The sequence below is a fragment of the Pleurodeles waltl genome, chromosome 1_1 (assembly GCF_031143425.1).
Source record: "Pleurodeles waltl isolate 20211129_DDA chromosome 1_1, aPleWal1.hap1.20221129, whole genome shotgun sequence".
Classification (NCBI taxonomy): domain Eukaryota; kingdom Metazoa; phylum Chordata; class Amphibia; order Caudata; family Salamandridae; genus Pleurodeles; species Pleurodeles waltl.
In genome coordinates this window covers 309,825,485-309,851,028 of record NC_090436.1, presented here as the reverse complement: position 1 = coordinate 309,851,028, position 25,544 = coordinate 309,825,485, and the positions used below count along the sequence as shown (strand labels likewise).

General features: G+C 47.5%; 1 protein-coding gene across 1 annotated transcript in view; it reads left to right on the top strand.

Moving 5' to 3' along the window:
- The window catches only part of ANKRD55 (ankyrin repeat domain 55), an 872,819-nt gene that overhangs the window by 535,120 nt on the left and 312,155 nt on the right, over positions 1 to 25,544 (top strand). Inside the window, exon 8 of the mRNA XM_069222305.1 lies at positions 14,374 to 14,541. Within this exon, the coding sequence (XP_069078406.1) occupies positions 14,374 to 14,541 (168 nt within the window). The remainder of the gene's footprint in view (positions 1 to 14,373; positions 14,542 to 25,544) is intronic.

Below are 25,544 nucleotides of genomic sequence, written 5' to 3'. Positions count from 1 at the left end.
TTTCGGAAGCATTTTTGGGGGTTTTCTGATCACTTTGGCCTTATTAGCCGGCGTTTTGCTGTTGCTATTGTTTTTCCGCAATGGCTGTCCCGCCGCAACAAGAACGAATGTGGGTGCTCCCAACAGCGCAGCTGTGTCGTGAACGCATGATGCAGCACTTCGGAGCAACACTCCTGGAATATTTGGGGTGTGACTGGTCTCTGTCATTCAGACCGGTTTTGGATTGTGTGCAGCCCATGTTTCAGTGCCGTTGGTGCTCATTTGAACATGCACTTGTCTGTCTCTCACGGCAACGCCCCCCAGTGGTTGATGCTGATCTGTTGATGTTCCCAATGAGGGCTCATTCCCAGACATGCGCGCTGCGGCTGCGTTTGCTTCGAGAGGTTGATTACGAAATACCCTTCCTGGAGGAAGTTGATGTTAATTCGTTCATAGGCCCTGCACGGGATGCCGCCTTGGTTGATTCTGAGGCTCTGGAACACACCTGCTCCTTAATAGTCTTTGGCGTGGATTTTCCGGTCTTGTCATCTGCAGAAGTGGAGAACCTCCTGCTTTCAATGACCACCGTTTAAATTGGATTTGGTCTATATTGACACTGTTATATAAATATGGCTCTTAGCCGCATGCTTATTTTTAAATTTAGGATTATTTGGCTTTAATGTCCTCTTAACTTGTTGAAATTATATAAGGTTTTAGTAGTTTTTTTTAACATAGGGCATTTTTTGAAATTCGATTAGAGCCACTTTCTACCGACAAGGGGAGGGTGTAGTGTAGCCATTTTTAGTGTAGCCTTTGCGCGTTTGCTTAAAGCATTAGGCCTCTGTGCACTTTGTTCTAGATGCATTTTATTCAGCCTCGTACTGTTATTTTTCAATAACCAGTTTCACGGTCTTGTTTTATTTTCTTCTATCACACTGTTTAGCTTACTTCAGCACCAGAGTTCTCAAACAATACATTCTTGCTCGCTCTGTGCTTCAGTCAAGGATACAGTCTGGTACATTGCTGATAGACGTGGTAGGAGTTTAGTCTTTAGGGTTCGTAGAAAGTACACATTCTTACGTAGGGACGTTTCTCAGAACACCGGCGTGTTGATTATAAAAACACTTCCTAGTCCTAGTACACGGAAGAGGGAGATTCCGACCAGGGAACCACAACTAGACGCTGACTGCCCTGTTGCAGATGCTGATCCAGATCACAGGCCTTTGCTCAGGTATTCCTGGAATAGAGTGTGAGGGAGGAGCTGTCACCTGTACTTGAAAGGGCTGTGTCTGTCACCTCACAATACAGTCTCTACCCCCCAGTGTGTGTCTGGGGGAGGGCAAAGAAGCGGCAGGGTCTTGTGCACTACAAAGGCTTTCCTTTGAAGTTTGCCTACTTCAAAGGCAGAAGTGAGTATAAGTATTGGACTGCTGACCCCACAACTTTAGAACACTTCTGGATCAAGAGGAACCTCTGTCAAGGAGAAGCGCTCGATGCTTGAGGAGGACCTGCCACTCTGCCTTTTGCTTTACTGTGCTGGCCTGCTGCTGCTGCTTCAGCCTTGGGAGTGAAAGAACTGGACTTCTGAACTGTTTGTGAAGTTTCTTCAAAGGCTTGGACTGAGCTTGCCCCTGTTCTGAAGTCTCAGGGTCAACAAAGACATCATCTACCAGCACCTGGGCTCTCTTGCTGAGACCTCTACCCTGAAATCGATGCATCCCTTCCCTGCGAGGAAAGAATCAACACATCTCTTACCCCGTGAAGGAAGAATCGACACACGGCCTCACTTGCAAGTAAGGAATCGATGCATTGCTTGCTTTTATGACGCACACCGGCCTCTGCGGCTTCATTTTTTATGCATACCAGGTACTTTCTGCTAAAACAATGCATCCATTGTATAGATTAATACTCTTTTTACTTTAAAATTTGATATCTTTCCTTATGTATGTCAGAGTCTTGTTGTTTTGGTCTTGTTTGATTTAGATAAATATTGGCTATTTTTCTAAACTGTTGTGGAGTACTTTTGAGGTGTTTTCACTGTGTTACTGTGTGTGTTTGTACACATACTTTACATACTGCCTCTGAGATAAGCCTGACTGCTTGTGCCAAGCTACCAAAGGGGGTGAGTAGGGGTTATCTGAGCTGTGTATCTCCCTTATCCTGACTAGTGTGAGGGTCCCTACATGTACAGGGTGTAAACTGACTGCCAACTAGAGACTCCATTTCTAACATTCCACATAGCAAGTTATCCCAAATACATTCCACCAGGTCATTGTGGCATACTTTTATGATAGTCACTACTCAGTGGCTCTGGTTCCCTTTGAGTGAGGGGTATCTTAGGTTCTCTAAAAGTAGCTATGAGCCCTGCCATGCCTGTAGATTGTCTGTTAGCCAACGACCCAGAGCACACTGTCTGGAAGGAAGTGGAGCTCAGGCCACACCTAGAGATGTTAGGCTTGCCTGAATGGGTCAGTATGACTACAAGGACCAGAGCCTAGAGCAGTGGCCCAGGTAACTGGTGAGAAGGGGAAGAACAGGGGGGCATGGGAAACCAGCAACTGAAATTTCCATGGTCCAGGTGGATGGGGGGCCTGAGGAGGTTACCCCAGAGGAAAACATTGCTGCCCTAGGAGATCTGCCTGATCTTGCAGGATGGCAAGTGCAGGGTGAGACAACCAGGGAAGAATTCTGCAAAGTGCAAAAATAAGGTCCCACCCTAGAGGGCTTGAGGTAGCAAGCTAAGGCCCAGGGAGCCAAGTGGATCACCTTTTCTATTAGGAGAATGACCTCCTGTATAGTGAGACTAAGGTTCCTGGACTTGGGGCAGCCCATGTGCTGATGGTCCCACAGTATTACGGGGCCTTCCTACTGGGGTTGGCTCATGATATACCCCTGGCAAGACATCTGGGGCAGGACAAGACCTTTGCCAGGTGTACCCCCTACATCTGCTGGCTCCAGATGAAGACAATATCAGACATGTTCTGCGGATTCTGTCCTACCTGCCAGGCCAGCAGGAAAGCACGGTAACAGCTGAAAAATCCCCTGGTTCCCTTGTTTGTGGTTGGCACTCCAGTTGAGAGGGCTGGCATCAACATTGTTGGTTCTTGGACCCAAGACAACAGGTTCATCCTGGTCTTTGTGGACCATGCTACAGAGGACCCAAAGGCTATCCCTTTGAATTTGATGACTGCACCTTCGGTGGCTAGGGCCATAATGGGGATTTTTACCCATGTGGGGTTCCGCAAGAAAGTGGTGTTTGACAGAGGCACTACCTTCATGTCTGCATACATGAAGTTCATGCAGGATGAGCGTGGGGTAAGCTACAAGTTCCCCACACCCTATCACCCTCAAACATACAGGCTTGTGGAGAGATCCCTGAAGAGTATGATAATGGGCCTGTCTGAGCCCATGAGGCAGAAGTTGGGCATCCTCTTGCCATGCCTGCCTAGCAGGATCCCAGTGACATATGGGCAAAAACAAACATGCATACGGTGAAAATGGGGGTAACATGCCAGGCAAGATGGTACTTTTCTACAGGTGTTTCACATCAACCGTCTCAAACCACACTTTGAAACGTCTGCGGTCACCATACTCTTGGTGGCAAATGACGGAGTGGAAGAGGAGAGTAATGGGAGCATGATGGATCAGTATAGAGTGTTAACCTCTACCCTATGTTGACCCCAGAACAGCAGAGTGCTTTCACCAAATATCGGGTTAGTTTCCCTAGTTTTCTCCCTCACACCTGAGCTCACACATTTGTATACTCATGACGTGGATAATGGAGACAATATGCCTATTAAAAACTACATTTATAAGTTGTAGGGCTAGGTGAGAGCTAGCATCAAGGAAGATGTCTGCAAGATGATGGCATCAGGAATGATTGAGCCCTCCAGCAGTCCCTGGTCCAGCCTAGTAGCACAAGTGCACAAGGATGCCCTACCAGGCAGGCACCACTCCAGAATGTAGGCTCTGTGTGGATTACAGGGGCCTCAGTTTGGTTGCCAAGATTGATGCTTACCCCATCACTTGAGCTGATCAGATAGAATGGATGCTGCCACATTTCTCAGTACTTTTGATCTCACATCAGCGCACTGCCAGATTGCTCTGACTGACGGGACTAAAGAGAGGTCAACATTCTCTACCCCAGAGGGCCACTTCCAGGTTTGGGTGATGCTCTTTAGATTAATGAATATCCCTGCCATCTTCCAGAGGTTGCTAAACAGAGTGCTGGCTGGGAAGGGAGATTCTGTGCCGCCTGCCTAGATGACATAGCCGTCTTCAGCTCCAACTGGTAAGAACACCTGTACCATCTTCAGTAGGTACTTCAGGCCCTGCAGCTGGCAGGCCTGGCTTACAGGGTCAGGAAGTACCAGATAAGGCAGGGTACCATGGTATATGTTCCCACATGGTGAGCAGGTGCAAGGTGCAACCCCTCCAGGCCAAGATTGAGACTATCCTGGTGTGGCAACCCCCCCAAAATCCAGACTGAGGTGAGGGCGTTCCTGGGCCTCATCAGCTACTCCAGGAGGTTTGTTTGTGGCATAGGATCTGTCTTATCACAGTTAAATGAGGAGGGCCTAGACCGGTCAGTGCCCTTCATTAGCAGGAGGTTACTTCACCAGGAACAGAGGTGGAGTCCTATTGAAAGGGAGGCCTTTACTGTGGTCTGGGCAACGAAATAGCTTAGACCATACCTGTTTGGGACTCACTTCTTGTAGGAGGCTGGCCTGGCTTACAGTATAGTGGGTACCTGATGGTACTTACACCTTGTGCCAGGTCCAGTTAACCCTGATTAATAGATCAGTAGTGTTCTAGCAGCTTAGGCTGATAGAGGTAGGTATAGCAGAGCAGCTTAAGCTGAACTAAGAGACATGCAAAGCTCCTACTATACCACTTATATCATATAGCACTATATCATAAGAATCACAATACTCAGAGTTACTAAAAATAAAGGTACTTTATTTTAGTGACAATGTGCCAAAAATATCTCACAGGATATACTCCCTTAGGAGGGAAGTAAAATTCACAAAATATATACACAAACCAAAATCAGGTAAGTAAACAGTTAGAAAAGTAGTGCAAACACTGTAGAATACAATAGGATGCAATAGGCCTAGGGGCAACACAAATCATATACTAAGAAAGTGGAATGCGAACCACTTAGGGACCCCAGGCCTAGTGTAGTGTGTAGAGGGTCGCTGGGAGTGTAAGAAAACACTAAGGGTGTCCAAGATACCCCACCCCAAGACCCTGAAAAGTAGGAGTAAATTTACCCTACTTCCCCAGAAACACACTAAAGTTGTGATAGGAGATTCTGCAAAGACCACAACAGACTGCAAAACACTGAAGATGGATTCCTGGACCTGAGGACATGCAGAGGAAGGAGACCAAGTCCAAGAGTCACGAAAGTGTCCGGGGTGGCAGTAGCCCACTAAACCCCAGATGAAGGTGCAAAATGGCTGCCTCCGGGTGGAGGAAGCTGAAGATTCTGCAACAACAGAAGATGCCAGGAACTTTGCACAGAAGATGTCCCATGGTGTGCTGGAGGATGCAGGGTTGTTTCCATGCAGAAATACCGCAAACAAGCCTTGCTAGCTGCAAAGGTCGCGTTTGAAGAAAATGGGTGCTGCCTGGGCCCAGGAAGGACCAGGAGGTCGCCCCTTGGAGGAGGAGACAGAGGGGGCGCTCAGCAGCACAGAGAGCCAACGCAGAAGCAGGCAGCACCCGCAGAAGCACTTGAACAGGGGTTCAAGAGAACTGAGCACAGCGGTCGTCTCAACACTAAAAAGGAGGGTCCCACGAAGCCGGTGGTCAACTCAGCGAGTAGAGCAGTGCTGGACGGAGTGCTGGGGACCTGGGCATGAAGGATTCCTTGCAAAAATGCACAGAAGCCCTAGCAGCTGCAGATCACGCAGTACACAGGATTACTGTCTGGCGTGGGGAGGCAAGGACTTACCTCCAACAAATTTGGACAGATGGACCACTGGACTGTCGAGGTCACTTGGATCCAGCTCCTCTTTTCCAGGGACCACGCTCGTCAAGATGAGAGGGGACCCAGAGGACCGGTAAAGCAAAAGTTTGGTGCCTGCGTTAGCAGGGGGAAGATTCCGTCAACCCACGGGAGATTTCTTCTTGGCTTGCAGTTCAGGGTGAAGGCAGACAGCCCTCAGAGCATGCACCACCATGAAACAGTCGAGAAAGCCGTCAGGATGAGGCGCTACAATGTTGCTGGTAGTCTTCTTGCTACTTTGTCGCGGTTTTGCAGGCGTCCTGGAGCAGTCAGCGGTCGATCCCTGGCAGAAGTCGAAGAGGGAGATGCAAAGGAACTCTGGTGAGCTCTTGCATTCGTTATCTGATGAGAAACCCACAGGAGAGACCCTAAATAGCCCACAGAGGAGGATTGGCCACCTAGTCAGGTAACCACCTATCAGGAGGGGTCTCTGTCCAGTTTCACGCCAGAGCCAGGGGCTGGGGGAACCCTGAACCGGTGTAGACTGGCTTATGCAAGGAGGGCACCATCTGTGCCCTTCAAAGCATTTCCAGAGGCTGGGGGAGGCTACTTCTCCCCAGCTCTTAACACCCATTTCCAAAGGGAGAGGGTGTAACACCCTCTCTAAGAGGAAATCCTCGGTTCTGCCTTCCTGGGACTGGGCTGCCCAGACCCCAGGAGGGCAGAAGCCTATCTTTGGGTTGGCAGCAGCAGTAGCTGCAGTGAAAACCCCAGAGATCTAGTTTGGCATTACCCGGGGTCCATGCTGGAGCCCTGGGGATGCATGGGATTGGCAACCCAATACCAGATTTGGCATGGGGGGACAATTCCATGATCTTAGTCATGTTACATGGCCATATTCAGAGTTACCATTGTGAAGCTACATATAGGTATTAACCTATATGTAGTGCAAGCGTGTAATGGTGTCCCCGCACTCACAAAGTCTGGGGGAAATTGCCCTGAACTATGTTGGGGGCACCTTGGCTAGTCACAGGGTGCCCTCACATTTAGTAACTTTGCACCTAACCTTCACTAAGTGAGGGTTAGACATATAGGTGACTTATAAGTTACTTAAGTGCAGTGTAAAATGGTTGTGAAATAACGTGGACATTATTTAACCCAGGCTGCAGTGACAGTCCTGTGTAATATTGGTCTGAGCTCCCTATGGGTGGCAAAAGAAATGCTGCAGCCCATAGGGATCTCCTGGAACCCCAATACCCTGGGTACCTAGGTACCATATACTAGGGAATTATAAGGGTGTTCCAGTGTGCCAATCTGAATTGGTAAAAATTGTCACTAGCCTGCAGTGACAATTTTAAAGACAGAGAGAGTATAAGCACTGAGGTTCTGATTAGCAGAGCCTCAGTGACACAGATAGGCACCACACAGGGAACACATTCAGGCCACAAACTATGAGCACTGGGATCCTGGCTAGCAGAATCCCAGTGTGACAGGCAAAAACAAACTGACACACAAGTAAAAATGGGGATAACATGCCAGGCAAGATGGTACTTTCCTACACTTCTGGATTCAGACAGACCACAGGCCCCTCAGATGACTCATGCAAATGAGGGGTGAAATCCCAAGCTGTTGAGGTGGTCCATCTCCCTGCAGGGAATTAACTTTACAGTGGAACACCGTCCTGGTTCAGACCACCCCACTGCTGATGGTCTATCCAGATTCTTCCAACTTAGTGATTACAACTTACAAAAGTTTGGGTAGTTCTCACCATTTTCAGTTGGAGGGACACATGTTAGACCTGTCAGCCTTAGGGTGGTCTTCCTCCAAACGTTTTGCCTTACTTCTCCATTTGTGCTGATCATTTGTGTTGCCCTTAGTACCTCTGTACACTTTACCACTGCTGACCAGTGCTAAAGTGCATGTTCTCACTCCCTAACATATGGTAAGATTTTAAATTGGCTTACATCCAATTGGCACATTTAATTTACTTTTAAGCCCCTAATAAAGTGGTTTTATGTATACTATTGGAGCTGCATCACTGATTGTGCCACCTACTTAGGTACCCTTTTCTACAAGTCTCAGGTCTGATTTTGCAGCCTGTGTGTGTGTGTGTAGTTTAAGCTCCCAAATCGACCTGGCAAAATATACTATTTGCCAGGGTTAAACTTTAATTTTTAATATATGTAAGTCATCCCAAATGTAGGCCCTAAACAGCCCAGAGGGCAGGGTGCAGTGTATTTAATTAGTTGGACATGTGCTTTTAGCTCTCACTTGTCCTCGTAGTAAAAAACACTTACATTTGTTTTTTACTACTGCTAGGCCCACCTTTCCCATAGGACAGTGGTTCCCAGCCTTTTTGACTTCTGTGGAACCCCACTTTATCATTACTGGATCCCAGGAACTCCCACTGAATCATTATTGGAATCCGGGAACCACCTACTGAGTCACTACTAAAAGCTGTGGACCTAATCTGTTAATATTATTTAATTTTCTAAGCAGTTGCGGACCCCCTGAGGTTAGCCCAGACCACAGGTTGGGAACCACTGCCATAGGATAACATTGGGTTACTTTATTACATTTAATACATGATAACTTTCAGTTGGTAGCAAGTAGGGTTCTGTGTGTAATGAATTCTAATTTAAAACACTCTATAAATGGTAACATTGAATTTTAAGTCACAATTCTGAAAATGCCTCTTTTAGAAACTTGGCATTTGCTTGCCCTAACCATTTGGTGCATGCCACCTGTATCCTGGATCACATGACGAGGTGTAGCTGACAGTTGGTATTTGTGGGTTGCTCCTAGACAGTGAGACAAAAGACAATAGGCGTTGGCAGGAAGGTCATCTCTGACTTGATGTGGAATGACCTGTCACTTACACATCACAAAGTCTAGGCCCCAGACCTCTCACAAAGGGTCTCACATTAGTCTTTTTTGTCCCCAGACAAGCTGGTGCAAGTTCAGGGTGGCAGGAAATTCCAATTACCTCTGGAAGTTTCCCTCTAGAAATGTATCCCCCTTCAAAGCTGGCAATAAGGATAAATAGTGGACCCTCAGACCCAACTCTTCAGTACACCTCACCTGCGGAAGACTCAGAAGTACTACTGTGCTGCTCTACTACTCTGCTGCCCTGCAAACCCAGCGCTCAACTCGTTAATATCCCTTTCTTCACCTCTGTGGAGGCTGGTAGTAGAGGAGATAATTTTCCCTGCACAGTCACCTTCAACACCTTCCAAAATATTGTTACCATTTTATAGTACGAAATTCATTTAGTTCTATAGTTCTATGGTTTTGCTCATTTTGTAACATTTATCAAATATTTTTTTTTATTTTCTTTATGTTCTTGAAGAGGACAGATTTACAGTTGTTTACAGTTGGATTCCACTTCCTTTGGCTGAGTGGAAATACTGTTTAGATTTTGAATGTGGTATTCTTTTTTGTGTGAGGCATACAATGTACAGTACAGAGTATTCATTAGATGCTGGGCAAACGTTAATATACCATGTACTGTGTTTTCTATTTACCACCTGGCTGTGATATGTAACTTTCTCTGTTTAAAAGTGTATATAGCTTACAGTTTTAGGAACAAGGCAAATTTGTTTCCTAGAAGACTTCACGTCAAAGCATAATTTACCTTAATACTTAGAAAAGGCAAGGGTTCTTTCCCAAGTCCCTTTAAGGCTGTTGTGGTAACGTTAGACAGGGGAGTGTGAAGCAGTACTCCCATACTTGGGTCGCTTTTTATGCAGTCGTAGTTTGGTTCTATTGCCTTCATTCTTGGTTGTTGCCTCCCAACTTGAGGGCAGGTGATCTGCCCCCCTGCTTGACATCCACCTCACCTTGTTGGGATGTGGAGGGTTGGGCCTTCCAGGTTCACTTGATTCCTGTTCTGAGATATCGGAAATGCTCCAGCTGGTGCTTGATAGGATGCTGTAGGAAGCTGGCTCTGTATATACTATATCAAAATGAGATATATTGTGCACAGAGTTCAGGGGTTCCCCAGAGGCTTAACAGAGGCATAATACTAATGCTCTCTTTTGTGGTGGTGTGATCGAGCAGTTAGGCTTATCAGAGGGTAGTGCAAAGCATTTGTTGTACTCACACAGACAATAGAAGAAGCACACACTCAATGACTTAACTCCAGACCAATGGCTTTTATGTAGCAAAAACATATTTTCTTTCTTTATTTTCAATAGATTTGTATTTCACACATGTATCAACAGTACTTTGTTTGAAATCAATAAGTCATACCGTTTTTGAAATATTGGCAACAGTCTGTTTTAAAAATGGGCACTTACGCAATTTTCAGAAAGAGTTCCTGGGGGAAAGAAAATGTCAATCATTCTACAGGTAAGTATTCAACTTACAGTTCTAGTCTCCTGGTTTTAGGAAGTCCACCGGTCAGGGTTCAAATGAACCCCAAACGCCCACCACCACAACACGGGCCGGCTGGGTGCAGAGGTCAAAGATGAGCAAACTTAACGTGGGCTCCTACGGAGACATGGGGTACTCAGAATCAGGCCTGCCTGCAGGTAAGTACCCGCGGCACCAACCACACACCCTCAGTGGCACAGGGGCAGCTGGGTGCAGGGTGCAAACAGGATGTTGGACTCCCAATGCTGGTCTATGAGGGAGCCCTGGGGGTCACTCAGAGGCAGCAGGTAAGGTCCAGGGGGTCATCTCAGCAGACCACAGGCTAGACAGGGAGGAGGGCCGCCTGCTGAACGTTGATGCACCGGCGGTTGGCTTCTCCAAGGCTTGGGGGCTATGGGTGCAGTGTGTCTTTAGGCATCGGATATCTTTGTCAAGAACTTCACGGTCAGGGGAGTCCTCGGGATTCCCTCTGCAGGTGTTGTCGTGGAGGGCTGGAGAGACCAACCCAAGGTGGGCACTTGCTCAGAACCACCTGGGGATCCTCTCTAGCTGTTTGGGCCATCTGGTCACAGGCCGTGGGCGTCGGGTGCAGAGTGGTGCAGAGTGGTTAGGACTCACACATTCAGAGTGAGGTGGGAATCCTTAGTCGTTGGTTTCTTCTTCGACTGGGCCGGGAGTTCTTGGTCCTTTTGAGTGCAGGGCAGTCCTCTGGAACTTGGCAGAGGTTGCTGCTCCCGCTGGATGCGTTGCTTTTCTTTTGCAGGTTCTTTGAAGCAGGAGACAGGCCGGTAGAGCTGGGGCCAAATCAGTTGTCATCTTCCTTCTTCTCTGCTGGGGGTTTCAGCTAAGCAGTGTCAGGTCGCCAGGAATCTGGTGAGCTGGGTTCAGGGAGGCCCTTAAATCCTAGCCAGTGGCTACTGTCTCTGAGGGTGCCTACACCCACTTGTTGCCCACTCCCTTGGGGAAGGGGGGCACAAACCTAATCCTATTGGTCCGTGTCCTCCAAACCAAGATGGAGGATTCTGCAGGGAGGGGGTCACCCCAGTTTTGGACATCTTAGGGGTGATCCTGGCTGGGGTGGTGACTCCTTCCTGTTTTCCCTAATTTTCCATGCCGGACTTCCCGCCAAAAGTGAGGCTTTGTCTGGGGGAATGCAACTCCACTAGCTGGAGTACCCTGGAGCCCTGTAATACGCTGCTCATGCAGCTATGCCCTCACCTGTGGTATAGTGTACCCTCCCTTAGCGCTGTAAGGCCTGCTAGAGGGGTGTCTTACCTATGCCACAGGCTGTGGTTTGTGGGCATAGCACCCTGAGACAGTGTACATGTGCTGGGTGAGGGGTCCCCTAACGTGGCATAATACATGCTGCAGCCTTTGGTGAACTTCCCTGGCCACAGGGCCCTTGGTACCATGGGTAGCTTTTACAAGGGACTTAACTGTATGTCAGGGTTGTGCCAAGTGTGGAAACAAAGGTACGGATTTGGGGAAAGAACACTGGTGCTGGGGCCTGGTTAGCAGGATCCAGCAAACTTTCAATCAAAGTTGGCATCAACACTAGGCAAAAAGTGGGGGGTAACCATACCAACAGTGGCACTTTCCTACAGGTGCTCACTGTAACTGGTTCCTCTTCTTCTTTATTTGCGTCTTCACTCCTGTATGAAATTGCCCTTCTCTCTGGAACAGGAGCTGAATTCAGGCTACATTTGTCCTTTTGGGCACTTCAGCGAACAAGTGGATAGTTTCAGATCGGATACCATTGTTTTCTATTTTCACTTCCATGGCTGGCCTTCCTTCACTGTCCTTTGTTGTCACACTCTGCCAAAGTTTTATTACCTTGTGCTTGCTTGGTATCTGTTATCATTTTCTAAGGTAATGGATGTTTTCCCCTCTTTCTTTGCTGATACCATGATTTTTTCTTTAGTGATTTTTCCTTTGCCGTGGGTGGACCACGGTGGAGTAGTTATCTTGGTCCTGTTCTCAGTGGTTGGTTGGTTTGTGCAGGCTAAGGGAGTGATCTCCCTTGTACCCCTGGTCTCTGCTGGATAGTTCAGTTTCTAACACATTGCTTACTTTTCTAGTTTCTGCATCGATTTCCCTTTGTGACCCTTACTTCAACTGGTGGTACTTTGTTATTTGTACTAGGATGGATAATAGTTCTGGTTCAGGTAATTGGTCTGCAAAATTACCCATTTGCATTCCCCTTGAGTGAATTTTCTTTTCTTCCCTTGTATCTTGGCATTGTGTGAAATGTATCTTTCAGATCAGTTGGTGGTTTGAGCATTAATTTCTAGGTGTTTTAGTTTTTCTCATATGCCTTTTACTGTTGCGGTTATTAGTTAGTGCCCAAGAGTGTGAAGGAGTGCATCCCTCTGGTAAGCCTTCTGCCTTGTTTTGGTGATGCTGTTGGGATGCAGACAATCTGTCATGAGTCTTGTTGTATCTCAAGATGCACTCATTTTCTGTTAGTGATTTAGCCAGATGTAGATTCAACCCTTTGCCTATTTCTCTCCACAGACCCACTTCTCTGGATTACTTCTTGGGTATCAATTAATGAAGAAAGGAATCTGCTGGTATAAGTATTTATCAGAAGAGAAATTTAGTAACCTCTTGCAATGATCTTTCTGGTGAATGCTATTCCTGTAGATTCCTCACTAATCCCCCTGCCTCCCAACTCTGAGGAGTGTTTACTGTGCTGACAAAACACTGAGCTGGTTTTCTACTTTGCATTCCTCTAAATTTGGGAAGCACCTCTCTGCCTCTAATGGCATGGGGTGGTCGAAAAATGAGAACTGGTGACAGAGCACTAGTTGGCACCATCTGTGGCTCTGTGTCAGAGTCAACATAGAGCCATGTCCCAAACCTGTCACAGCAGGAGAGCTATTGCCAAGTTTTCTGGATCCAGTCTGTCACATGGAGAAGGTTTAATATGTAGTTAGATACCCTATCCATCAGAAAAATCATTGCCAAAGGTAAGTACATTTTTTTACCGTACCATCAACTCAGTTGCCTATCTCTGCAATGCTTTTCAGGTGTCAAGGGCTAGAGGTAATGGTCTCCTTTATTTCACCTTTTTTGATTGCCCAAGAAATAGACGACTGTTACCAGTAGCCAGGGGGCGACCCTCTAGGGAGATATTGCATGGAAGATGTCAGATGTCCCCTTAGCAGGGTCTCAAAACAGAAAGAAAGATAGAGTCCAGGAAAAACAGCATTAATTTTTCAGATTTTTTGTATCAATTATTGTTCCCTAGGACTAATGCAAACATATGGTGGCTATCTTGAAACAGTATTCTACATACTTGTGTTGTTTTACCATTTCAGGATGGTTGCTATGTTTATAATCAGTAGGCAAGCAGCCTAGCAGCCCTGAACTGAGTGCTTACAAAAACATATAAAAAGTGGATGCAACAGAAAATAAAGCAACCTTTCATAGTTCTGGGTTTTGACAGCAGAACTGGCAAACGCACCTATTGCTTGCAATATAGATAAAGTGGGTTTTGGCACTGCCCCTTTTAGTTATTGGCTGTCTTCTACCAGCCTCTTCAATCATTGGCTTGATACATTGTCAGTGAGATCTTGGCACACCGCACCTGAATATTCACCTCATCTAAAACTATTGACTGGTTCAGTGTTTTCTTCCTCCTCTACTAAACACTCTCCTGCTGGCTCTGTGTATCTTGCTGAAAGGTGCTAAAACTGCATGCATTAGCACAATAAACTCAAACCTATTGTCTTTGCCAGTGTACGTTTCATATAGCGTCCATTTTTAAGATGCTTTTGTCTGTGCGTTAATAAATAGGTTTGACTTTGTAAGACGAGCTAGCCCCGATCGGCACACCATACAAACTTCAAGCCTTCTTGCTTTGTCAGTCCTTGTTTAGAACTACAGCAAAGAAAACGTCAAGCGTCATCGGTATAATGTAGAATGTAGCAAATTTCGATTTTATGGCTTCATAAATATTGTTGCACCGTAACTGGCATTCACAGCGTTTTATGAAAATGTCATGTCTGTTTACTGTGGTATTGCACGAGAGGACCCATTTTATTGAGTCTGTGTCTGTTTTTTTCTAGAACCCCGATGCACTGGGCTGCAGCCGCAGGCAGAGCTGACTGTGTACAGACCCTCATGCAGCTGGGAGTAGATAGCAGCCCGCGAGACATCAATGAAAACACTCCGCTTACCTATGCTATGTACTGCGGTCACACAGCCTGCATCAAACTGCTCTCTCTGGAGAATAGGTAAAAAAACAACACATCAATGGATCGTAATTCTGTTTTTGGCAGCCATGATGTCATTTCTTATGTATTGTAACCGCCAACATTACGAAGGACACTGTAGTGTTCTAGGGCCTTTAGTGAGTGGAAATACATGTTACGGAAGCGTGTGGGTGCAGTTTAATTACTGTACTTGCAGGCCCAGGCAACGTTGTGCAACTTGTGGTTACATTTATACAGATACGATGTGATGTTTCCATCTTAAATGCAGTTCACATAACACCGAGGAAGTAATGAAACCACCGCTTACCTCACTGTGCTCCCCATGCATTCGGGCTTAAGTCATCATGCCATTTAACGCTGGGGATGTGGCTCACAAATGAAAGTCGTACATAAAAGGAAAAGGGGACTGCAAGATCACCTTAATTCATGCCATCAGAAATCCAACTATTTGTACTTGTCAGTCATACTTACTTGTGCAAATGGCTTTGTGGTTGGTTCCTAAAGCACTTACTGCTAGTGCACAGTTCAAGAAGCGAGACAGAAGGCGAGAGAGTTAGGGAGAGAAGAAGAGAGATGCGCATTGTCTCATTGTAACATAGATGTAAAGAAGTAGGAGAGATACATTAAGATATAAGAAAGTGCCTCTTTTTACCTGGCAACCAATAGTTTTTTCTGACTGGTATTGCTGTTAACTATATTTAGACACTGGGCCACTGCTGTCCAGGCCCCAGTGTACGTGTCCTGACTTCTAAAACATGGTAAGATTGAATAATTTCCAATTTAGATATTTAATATTACAGTAAGGCCAAAGGATATGGTGCATGAAAATACACCAGGAGCAAGGTAAGTTAAATGTCACCTGTAAACTGCAGCACGTATTGTGCCACCCACTAGAATGACAAAGAAAACATGATTTCAGATCTACTCGTGCAACTTGACTGCTTCAGCTGTTTAAACTTCCAAAATAAACCTTTCAACGGGAAAGAACCCTACTTTTAAACAAAATAAGTCACCCAAAAGTAGGCCTTGTAGCCCACACGGTGTGTTGCTTAGTATTTAAAAGTGGTATATGCAAGAATTTAATGTTGGCATATACCTCCAGTGAGTATGTGACTAGCCCCTAAAATCTATTTTCACTGTGAAGTGCTGTAGTTTTCCTATGAGGAAAACCAAAGTACAGAATAAGATCATAACTCTGCTATTTCTAGGTTTGGCCTCCGGTAAGCTAATTATCACTGCCTGCTGGCAGATGGCCCTGCAGATGCTTTCTTTTAATAAGGTGTGAAAAATGTTCCCAGAGTAAGGCAATGGTTTAAAACTTTTGCCAGGAAGACATGGGTGTGAGGTATGTGACAAGAAGGGCAACTGAAAGGGCAGCTGAGGAGGGTTCAGGAACGAAAATTGCCTGAACGGGGCTAGGGTGAGTCCTGCCCATTCGTAGTTAATTGTCAGTGGAGATCAGAGGAAGAAAAGCCTTGTATTACCCAGGCCCTCTGCAGCCAGTTTGGTACCAGCCCAGTGGGTGGGGGTGCTGGTCCCAGAACCAGTTTGCTGTAGTTGAGCAGGAGATGGCGGCTCATTTCCCTAAACAACCCCCTGGCCCAGCCAGTGAGCGTGTGTAGGAAGTTGGCTCTGTATGCACTATTTCAAAGTAAGGAATAGTATGCACAGAGTCCAAGGGTTCCCCTTAGAGGTAAGATAGTGGCAAAAAGAGATAATACTAATGCTCTATTTTGTGGTAGTGTGGTCGAGCAGTAGGCTTATCCAAGGAGTAGTGTTAAGCATTTGTTGTACATACACTTAGACAATAAATGAGGTACACACACTCAGAGACAAATCCAGCCAATAGGTTTTTATATAGAAAAATATCTTTTCTTAGTTTATTTTAAGAACCACAGGTTCAAATTCTACATGTAATATCTCATTCGAAAGGTATTGCAGGTAAGTACTTTAGGAACTTCAAATCATCAAAATTGCATGTATACTTTTCAAGTTATTCACAAATAGCTGTTTTAAAAGTGGACACAGTGCAATTTTCACAGTTCCTAGGGGAGGTAAGTATTTGTTAGGTTAACCAGGTAAGTAAGACACTTACAGGGCTTAGTTCTTGGTCCAAGGTAGCCCACCGTTGGGGGTTCAGAGCAACCCCAAAGTCACCACACCAGCAGCTCAGGGCCGGTCAGGTGCAGAGTTCAAAGTGGTGCCCAAAACACATAGGCTAGAATGGAGAGAAGGGGGTGCCCCGGTTCCGGTCTGCTTGCAGGTAAGTACCCGCGTCTTCGGAGGGCAGACCAGGGGGGTTTTGTAGGGCACCGGGGGGGACACAAGCCCACACAGAAATTTCACCCTCAGCGGCGCGGGGGCGGCCGGGTGCAGTGTAGAAACAAGCGTCGGGTTCGCAATGTTAGTCTATGAGAGATCTCGGGATCTCTTCAGCGCTGCAGGCAAGCAAGGGGGGGGTTCCTCGGGGAAACCTCCACTTGGGCAAGGGAGAGGGACTCCTGGGGGTCACTCCTCCAGTGAAAGTCCGGTCCTTCAGGTCCTGGGGGCTGCGGGTGCAGGGTCTCTCCCAGGTGTCGGGACTTTGGATTCAAAGAGTCGCGGTCAGGGGAAGCCTCGGGATTCCCTCTGCAGGCGGCGCTGTGGGGGCTCAGGGGGGACAGGTTTTTGTACTCACAGTCTTAGAGTAGTCCTGGGGTCCCTCCTGAGGTGTTGGATCGCCACCAGCCGAGTCGGGGTCGCCGGGTGCAGTGTTGCAAGTCTCACGCTTCTTGCGGGGAGCTTGCAGGGTTCTTTAAAGCTGCTGGAAACAAAGTTGCAGCTTTTCTTGGAGCAGGTCCGCTGTCCTCGGGAGTTTCTTGTCTTTTCGAAGCAGGGGCAGTCCTCAGAGGATGTCGAGGTCGCTGGTCCCTTTGGAAGGCGTCGCTGGAGCAGGATCTTTGGAAGGCAGGAGACAGGCCGGTGAGTTTCTGGAGCCAAGGCAGTTGTCGTCTTCTGGTCTTCCTCTGCAGGGGTTTTTCAGCTAGGCAGTCCTTCTTCTTGTAGTTGCAGGAATCTGATTTTCTAGGGTTCAGGGTAGCCCTTAAATACTAAATTTAAGGGCGTGTTTAGGTCTGGGGGGTTAGTAGCCAATGGCTACTAGCCCTGAGGGTGGGTACACCCTCTTTGTGCCTCCTCCCAAGGGGAGGGGGTCACAATCCTAACCCTATTGGGGGAATCCTCCATCTGCAAGATGGAGGATTTCTAAAAGTTAGAGTCACTTCAGCTCAGGACACCTTAGGGGCTGTCCTGACTGGCCAGTGACTCCTCCTTGTTTTTCTCATTATCTTCTCCGGCCTTGCCGCCAAAAGTGGGGCCTGGCCGGAGGGGGCGGGCAACTCCACTAGCTGGAGTGTCCTGCTGGGTTGGCACAAAGGAGGTGAGCCTTTGAGGCTCACCGCCAGGTGTGACAATTCCTGCCTGGGGGAGGTGTTAGCATCTCCACCCAGTGCAGGCTTTGTTACTGGCCTCAGAGTGACAAAGGCACTCTCCCCATGGGGCCAGCAACATGTCTCGGTTTGTGGCAGGCTGCTAAAACTAGTCAGCCTACACAGATAGTCGGTTAAGTTTCAGGGGGCACCTCTAAGGTGCCCTCTGGGGTGTATTTTATAATAAAATGTACACTGGCATCAGTGTGCATTTATTGTGCTGAGAAGTTTGATACCAAACTTCCCAGTTTTCAGTGTAGCCATTATGGTGCTGTGGAGTTCGTGTTTGACAGACTCCCAGACCATATACTCTTATGGCTACCCTGCACTTACAATGTCTAAGGTTTTGTTTAGACACTGTAGGGGTACCATGCTCATGCACTGGTACCCTCACCTATGGTATAGTGCACCCTGCCTTAGGGCTGTAAGGCCTGCTAGAGGGGTGGCTTACCTATACTGCATAGGCAGTGAGAGGCTGGCATGGCACCCTGAGGGGAGTGCCATGTCGACTTACTCGTTTTGTCCTCACTAGCACACACAAGCTGGCAAGCAGTGTGTCTGTGCTGAGTGAGAGGTCTCCAGGGTGGCATAAGACATGCTGCAGCCCTCAGAGACCTTCCTTGGCATCAGGGCCCTTGGTACTAGAAGTACCAGTTACAAGGGACTTATCTGGATGCCAGGGTCTGCCAATTGTGGATACAAAAGTACAGGTTAGGGAAAGAACACTGGTGCTGGGGCCTGGTTAGCAGGCCTCAGCACACTTTCAATTGTAAACATAGCATCAGCAAAGGCAAAAAGTCAGGGGGCAACCATGCCAAGGAGGCATTTCCTTACACAACCCCCCCCCCAAACGAAAGAGGATGAGACTAACCTTTCCCAAGAGAGTCTTCATTTTCTAAGTGGAAGAACCTGGAAAGGCCGTCTGCATTGGCATGGGCAGTCCCAGGTCTGTGTTCCACTATAAAGTCCATTCCCTGTAGGGAGATGGACCACCTCAACAGTTTAGGATTTTCACCTTTCATTTGCATCAGCCATTTGAGAGGTCTGTGGTCAGTTTGAACTAGGAAGTGAGTCCCAAAGAGGTATGGTCTCAGCTTCTTCAGGGACCAAACCACAGCAAAGGCCTCCCTCTCAATGGCACTCCAACGCTGCTCCCTGGGGAGTAACCTCCTGCTAATGAAAGCAACAGGCTGGTCAAGGCCATCATCATTTGTTTGGGACAAAACTGCCCCTATCCCATGTTCAGAGGCATCAGTCTGCACAATGAACTGCTTAGAATAATCTGGAGCTTTTAGAACTGGTGCTGAGCACATTGCTTGTTTCAGGGTGTCAAAGGCCTGTTGGCATTCCACAGTCCAGTTCACTTTCTTGGGCATTTTCTTGGAGGTGAGTTCAGTGAGGGCTGTCACAATGGATCCATATCCCTTCACAAACCTCCTGTAATACCCAGTCAAGCCAAGGAATGCCCTGACTTGAGTCTGGGTTTTTGGAGCTACCCAGTCCAGAATAGTCTGGATCTTGGGTTGGAGTGGCTGAACTTGGCCTCCACCTACAAGGTGGCCCAAGTAAACCACAGTTCCCTGCCCTATCTGGCATTTGGATGCCTTGATAGAGAGGCCTGCAGATTGCAGAGCCTTCAAAACCTTCTTCAGGTGGACCAGGTGATCCTGCCAGGTGGAGCTAAAGACAGCAATATCATCAAGATAAGCTGTGCTAAAGGACTCCAAGCCAGCAAGGACTTGATTCACCAACCTTTGGAAGGTGGCAGGGGCATTCTTTAAACCAAAGGGCATAACAGTAAACTGATAATGCCCATCAGGTGTGGAGAATGCTGTTTTCTCTTTTGCTCCAGGTGCCATTTTTATTTGCCAGTACCCTGCTGTCAAGTCAAAGGTACTTAAGAATTTGGCAGCACCTAATTTATCTATGAGCTCATCAGCTCTTGGAATTGGATGAGCATCTGTCTTGGTGACAGAATTGAGCCCTCTGTAGTCCACACAAAACCTCATCTCTTTCTTTCCATCTTTGGTGTGAGGTTTGGGGACTAAGACCACTGGGCTAGCCCAGGGGCTGTCAGAGCGCTCAATTACTCCCAATTCCAGCATCTTGTGGACTTCCACCTTGATGCTTTCCTTAACATGGTCAGACTGTCTAAAGATTTTGTTTTTGACAGGCATGCTGTCTCCTGTGTCCACATCATGGGTACACAGGTGTGTCTGACCAGGGGTTAAGGAGAAGAGTTCAGGAAACTGTTGTAGGACTCTCCTACAATCAGCTTGCTGTTGGCCAGAGAGGGTGTCTGAGTAGATCACTCCATCTACTGTGCCATCTTTTGGGTCTGATGACAGAAGATCAGGGAGAGGTTCACTCTCTGCCTCCTGATCCTCATCTGTTACCATCAACATATTCACATCAGCCCTGTCATGGAAGAGCTTAAGGCGGTTCACATGGATCACCCTCTTGGGGCTCCTGCTTGTGCCCAGGTCCACCAGGTAGGTGACCTGACTCTTCCTTTCTAGCACTGGGTAAGGGCCACTCCATTTGTCCTGGAGTGCCCTGGGAGCCACAGGCTCCAGAACCCAGACTTTCTGCCCTGGTTGGAACTCCACCAGTGCAGCCTTTTGGTCATACCAAAACTTCTGGAGCTGTTGGCTGGCCTCAAGGTTTTTGGTTGCCTTTTCCATGTACTCTGCCATTCTAGAGCGAAGGCCAAGTACATAGTCCACTATGTCCTGTTTAGGCTCATGGAGAGGTCTCTCCCAGCCTTCTTTAACAAGGGCAAGTGGTCCCCTTACAGGATGACCAAACAGAAGTTCAAAGGGTGAGAATCCTACTCCCTTCTGTGGCACCTCTCTGTAAGCGAAAAGCAGACATGGCAAGAGGACATCCCATCTCCTTTTGAGTTTTTCTGGGAGCCCCATGATCATGCCTTTTAATGTCTTGTTGAATCTCTCAACCAAGCCATTAGTTTGTGGATGGTATGGTGTAGTGAATTTATAAGTCACTCCACACTCATTCCACATGTGCTTTAGGTATGCTGACATGAAGTTGGTACCTCTGTCAGACACCACCTCCTTAGGGAAACCCACTCTGGTAAAGATACCAATGAGGGCCTTGGCTACTGCAGGGGCAGTAGTCGACCTAAGGGGAATAGCTTCAGGATACCTGGTAGCATGATCCACTACTACCAGGATATACATATTTCCTGAGGCTGTGGGAGGTTCTAGTGGACCAACTATGTCCACACCCACTCTTTCAAAGGGAACCCCCACCACTGGAAGTGGAATGAGGGGGGCCTTTGGATGCCCACCTGTCTTACCACTGGCTTGACAGGTGGGGCAGGAGAGGCAAAACTCCTTAACCATGTTGGACATATTGGGCCAGTAGAAGTGGTTGACTAACCTCTCCCACGTCTTGGTTTGTCCCAAATGTCCAGCAAGGGGAATGTCATGAGCCAATGTTAGGATGAACTTCCTGAACAGCTGAGGCACTACCACTCTCCTAGTGGCACCAGGTTTGGGGTCTCTGGCCTCAGTGTACAGGAGTCCATCTTCCCAATAGACCCTATGTGTTCCATTTTTCTTGCCTTTGGACTCTTCAGCAGCTTGCTGCCTAAGGCCTTCAAGAGAGGGACAGGTTTCTTGTCCCTTACACAGCTCCTCCCTTGAGGGTCCCCCTGGGCCTAAGAGCTCAACCTGATAAGGTTCAAGCTCCAAAGGCTCAGTTCCCTCAGAGGGCAGAACTTCTTCCTGAGAAGAGAGGTTCCCTTTCTTTTGCTGTGTTGCAGTTGGTTTCCCAACTGACTTTCCTTTCCTCTTGGTAGGCTGGGCCATTCTTCCAGACTCCAGCTCTACTTGTTCACCCTGTGCCTTGCATTGTGCTCTGGTTTTCACACACACCAGTTCAGGGATACCCAGCATTGCTGCATGGGTTTTTAGTTCTACCTCAGCCCATGCTGAGGACTCCAGGTCATTTCCAAGCAGACAGTCCACTGGGATATTTGAGGAGACCACCACCTGTTTCAGGCCATTGACCCCTCCCCATTCTAAAGTAACCATTGCCATGGGATGTACTTTTCTCTGATTGTCAGCGTTGGTGACTGTGTAAGTTTTTCCAGTCAGGTATTGGCCAGGGGAAACCAGTTTCTCTGTCACCATGGTGACACTGGCACCTGTATCCCTCAGGCCCTCTATTCTAGTCCCATTAATTAAGAGTTGCTGTCTGTATTTTTGCATGTTAGGCGGCCAGACAGCTAGTGTGGCTAAATCCACCCCACCCTCAGAAACTAGAGTAGCTTCAGTGTGGACCCTGATTTGCTCTGGGCACACTGTTGATCCCACTTGGAGACTAGCCATACCAGTGTTACCTGGATGGGAGTTTGGAGTGGAACCTTTCTTGGGACAGGCCTTGTCTCCAGTTTGGTGTCCATGCTGTTTACAGCTATGACACCAGGCCTTTTTGGGATCAAAGTTTTTACCCTTGTACCCATTGTTTTGTGAAGAGGCTCTGGGCCCACCCTCCTGTGCAGGTTTTTGGGGGCCTGTAGAAGACTCTTTACTATTTTTAGTTTTGGTTGTCTCATCACCCTTCCCCTGGGGAGTCTTTGTGACCCCTTTCTTTTGGTCACCCCCTGTTGAAGTCTTGGACACCCTTGTCTTGACCCAATGGTCCGCCTTCTTTCCCAATTCTTGGGGAGAAATTGGTCCTAGGTCTACCAGATGCTGGTGCAGTTTATCATTGAAACAATTACTTAACAGGTGTTCTTTCACAAATAAATTGTACAGCCCATCATAATTACTTACACCACTGCCTTGAATCCAACCATCTAGTGTTTTCACTGAGTAGTCAACAAAGTCAACCCAGGTCTGGCTCGAGGATTTTTGAGCCCCCCTGAACCTAATCCTGTACTCCTCAGTGGAGAATCCAAAGCCCTCAATCAGGGTACCCTTCATGAGGTCATAAGATTCTGCATCTTTTCCAGAGAGTGTGAGGAGTCTATCCCTACACTTTCCAGTGAACATTTCCCAAAGGAGAGCACCCCAGTGAGATCTGTTCACTTTTCTGGTTACACAAGCCCTCTCAAAAGCTGTGAACCACTTGGTGATGTCATCACCATCTTCATATTTTGTCACAATCCCTTTGGGGATTTTTAACATGTCAGGAGAATCTCTGACCCTATTTATATTGCTGCCACCATTGATGGGTCCTAGGCCCATCTCTTGTCTTTCCCTTTCTATGGCTAGGAGCTGTCTCTCTAAAGCCAATCTTTTGGCCATCCTGGCTAACAGGAGGTCATCTTCACTGAGAGCATCCTCAGTGATTTCAGAAATGTGGGACCCTCCTGTGAGGGACTCACTATTTCTGACTAACACAGTTGGAGACAGGACTTGAGGGGTCCTGTTCTCCCTATTTAGGACTGGAGGAGGGACATTGGCCTCCAAGTCACTAATTTCTTCCTCTGTGATGTCATCATCAGAGGGGTTGGCTTTTTCAAACTCTGCCAACAGCTCCTGGAGCTGAATTTTGGTAGGTCTGGAGCCAATGGTTATTTTTTTGATATTACAGAGAGACCTTAGCTCCCTCATCTTAAGATGGAGGTAAGGTGTGGTGTCGAGTTCCACCACCTGCATCTCTGTATCAGACATTATTCTGCTAAGAGTTGGAATACTTTTTAAAGAATCTAAAACTGTTTCTAGAATCTAATTTCAAACTTTTAACAAACTTTTAAACTCTAAAAGACAATGCTAAACAGGGACTTAACACACAAGGCCCTAGCAGGACTTTTAAGAATTTAGAAAAATTTCAAATTGCAAAAATCAATTTCTAATGACAATTTTGGAATTTGTCGTGTGATCAGGTATTGGCTGAGTAGTCCAGCAAATGCAAAGTCTTGTACCCCACCGCTGATCCACCAATGTAGGAAGTTGGCTCTGTATGCACTATTTCAAAGTAAGGAATAGTATGCACAGAGTCCAAGGGTTCCCCTTAGAGGTAAGATAGTGGCAAAAAGAGATAATACTAATGCTCTATTTTGTGGTAGTGTGGTCGAGCAGTAGGCTTATCCAAGGAGTAGTGTTAAGCATTTGTTGTACATACACTTAGACAATAAATGAGGTACACACACTCAGAGACAAATCCAGCCAATAGGTTTTTATATAGAAAAATATCTTTTCTTAGTTTATTTTAAGAACCACAGGTTCAAATTCTACATGTAATATCTCATTCGAAAGGTATTGCAGGTAAGTACTTTAGGAACTTCAAATCATCAAAATTGCATGTATACTTTTCAAGTTATTCACAAATAGCTGTTTTAAAAGTGGACACTTAGTGCAATTTTCACAGTTCCTAGGGGAGGTAAGTATTTGTTAGGTTAACCAGGTAAGTAAGACACTTACAGGGCTTAGTTCTTGGTCCAAGGTAGCCCACCGTTGGGGGTTCAGAGCAACCCCAAAGTCACCACACCAGCAGCTCAGGGCCGGTCAGGTGCAGAGTTCAAAGTGGTGCCCAAAACACATAGGCTAGAATGGAGAGAAGGGGGTGCCCCGGTTCCGGTCTGCTTGCAGGTAAGTACCCGCGTCTTCGGAGGGCAGACCAGGGGGGTTTTGTAGGGCACCGGGGGGGACACAAGCCCACACAGAAATTTCACCCTCAGCGGCGCGGGGGCGGCCGGGTGCAGTGTAGAAACAAGCGTCGGGTTCGCAATGTTAGTCTATGAGAGATCTCGGGATCTCTTCAGCGCTGCAGGCAAGCAAGGGGGGGGTTCCTCGGGGAAACCTCCACTTGGGCAAGGGAGAGGGACTCCTGGGGGTCACTCCTCCAGTGAAAGTCCGGTCCTTCAGGTCCTGGGGGCTGCGGGTGCAGGGTCTCTCCCAGGTGTCGGGACTTTGGATTCAAAGAGTCGCGGTCAGGGGAAGCCTCGGGATTCCCTCTGCAGGCGGCGCTGTGGGGGCTCAGGGGGGACAGGTTTTTGTACTCACAGTCTTAGAGTAGTCCTGGGGTCCCTCCTGAGGTGTTGGATCGCCACCAGCCGAGTCGGGGTCGCCGGGTGCAGTGTTGCAAGTCTCACGCTTCTTGCGGGGAGCTTGCAGGGTTCTTTAAAGCTGCTGGAAACAAAGTTGCAGCTTTTCTTGGAGCAGGTCCGCTGTCCTCGGGAGTTTCTTGTCTTTTCGAAGCAGGGGCAGTCCTCAGAGGATGTCGAGGTCGCTGGTCCCTTTGGAAGGCGTCGCTGGAGCAGGATCTTTGGAAGGCAGGAGACAGGCCGGTGAGTTTCTGGAGCCAAGGCAGTTGTCGTCTTCTGGTCTTCCTCTGCAGGGGTTTTTCAGCTAGGCAGTCCTTCTTCTTGTAGTTGCAGGAATCTGATTTTCTAGGGTTCAGGGTAGCCCTTAAATACTAAATTTAAGGGCGTGTTTAGGTCTGGGGGGTTAGTAGCCAATGGCTACTAGCCCTGAGGGTGGGTACACCCTCTTTGTGCCTCCTCCCAAGGGGAGGGGGTCACAATCCTAACCCTATTGGGGGAATCCTCCATCTGCAAGATGGAGGATTTCTAAAAGTTAGAGT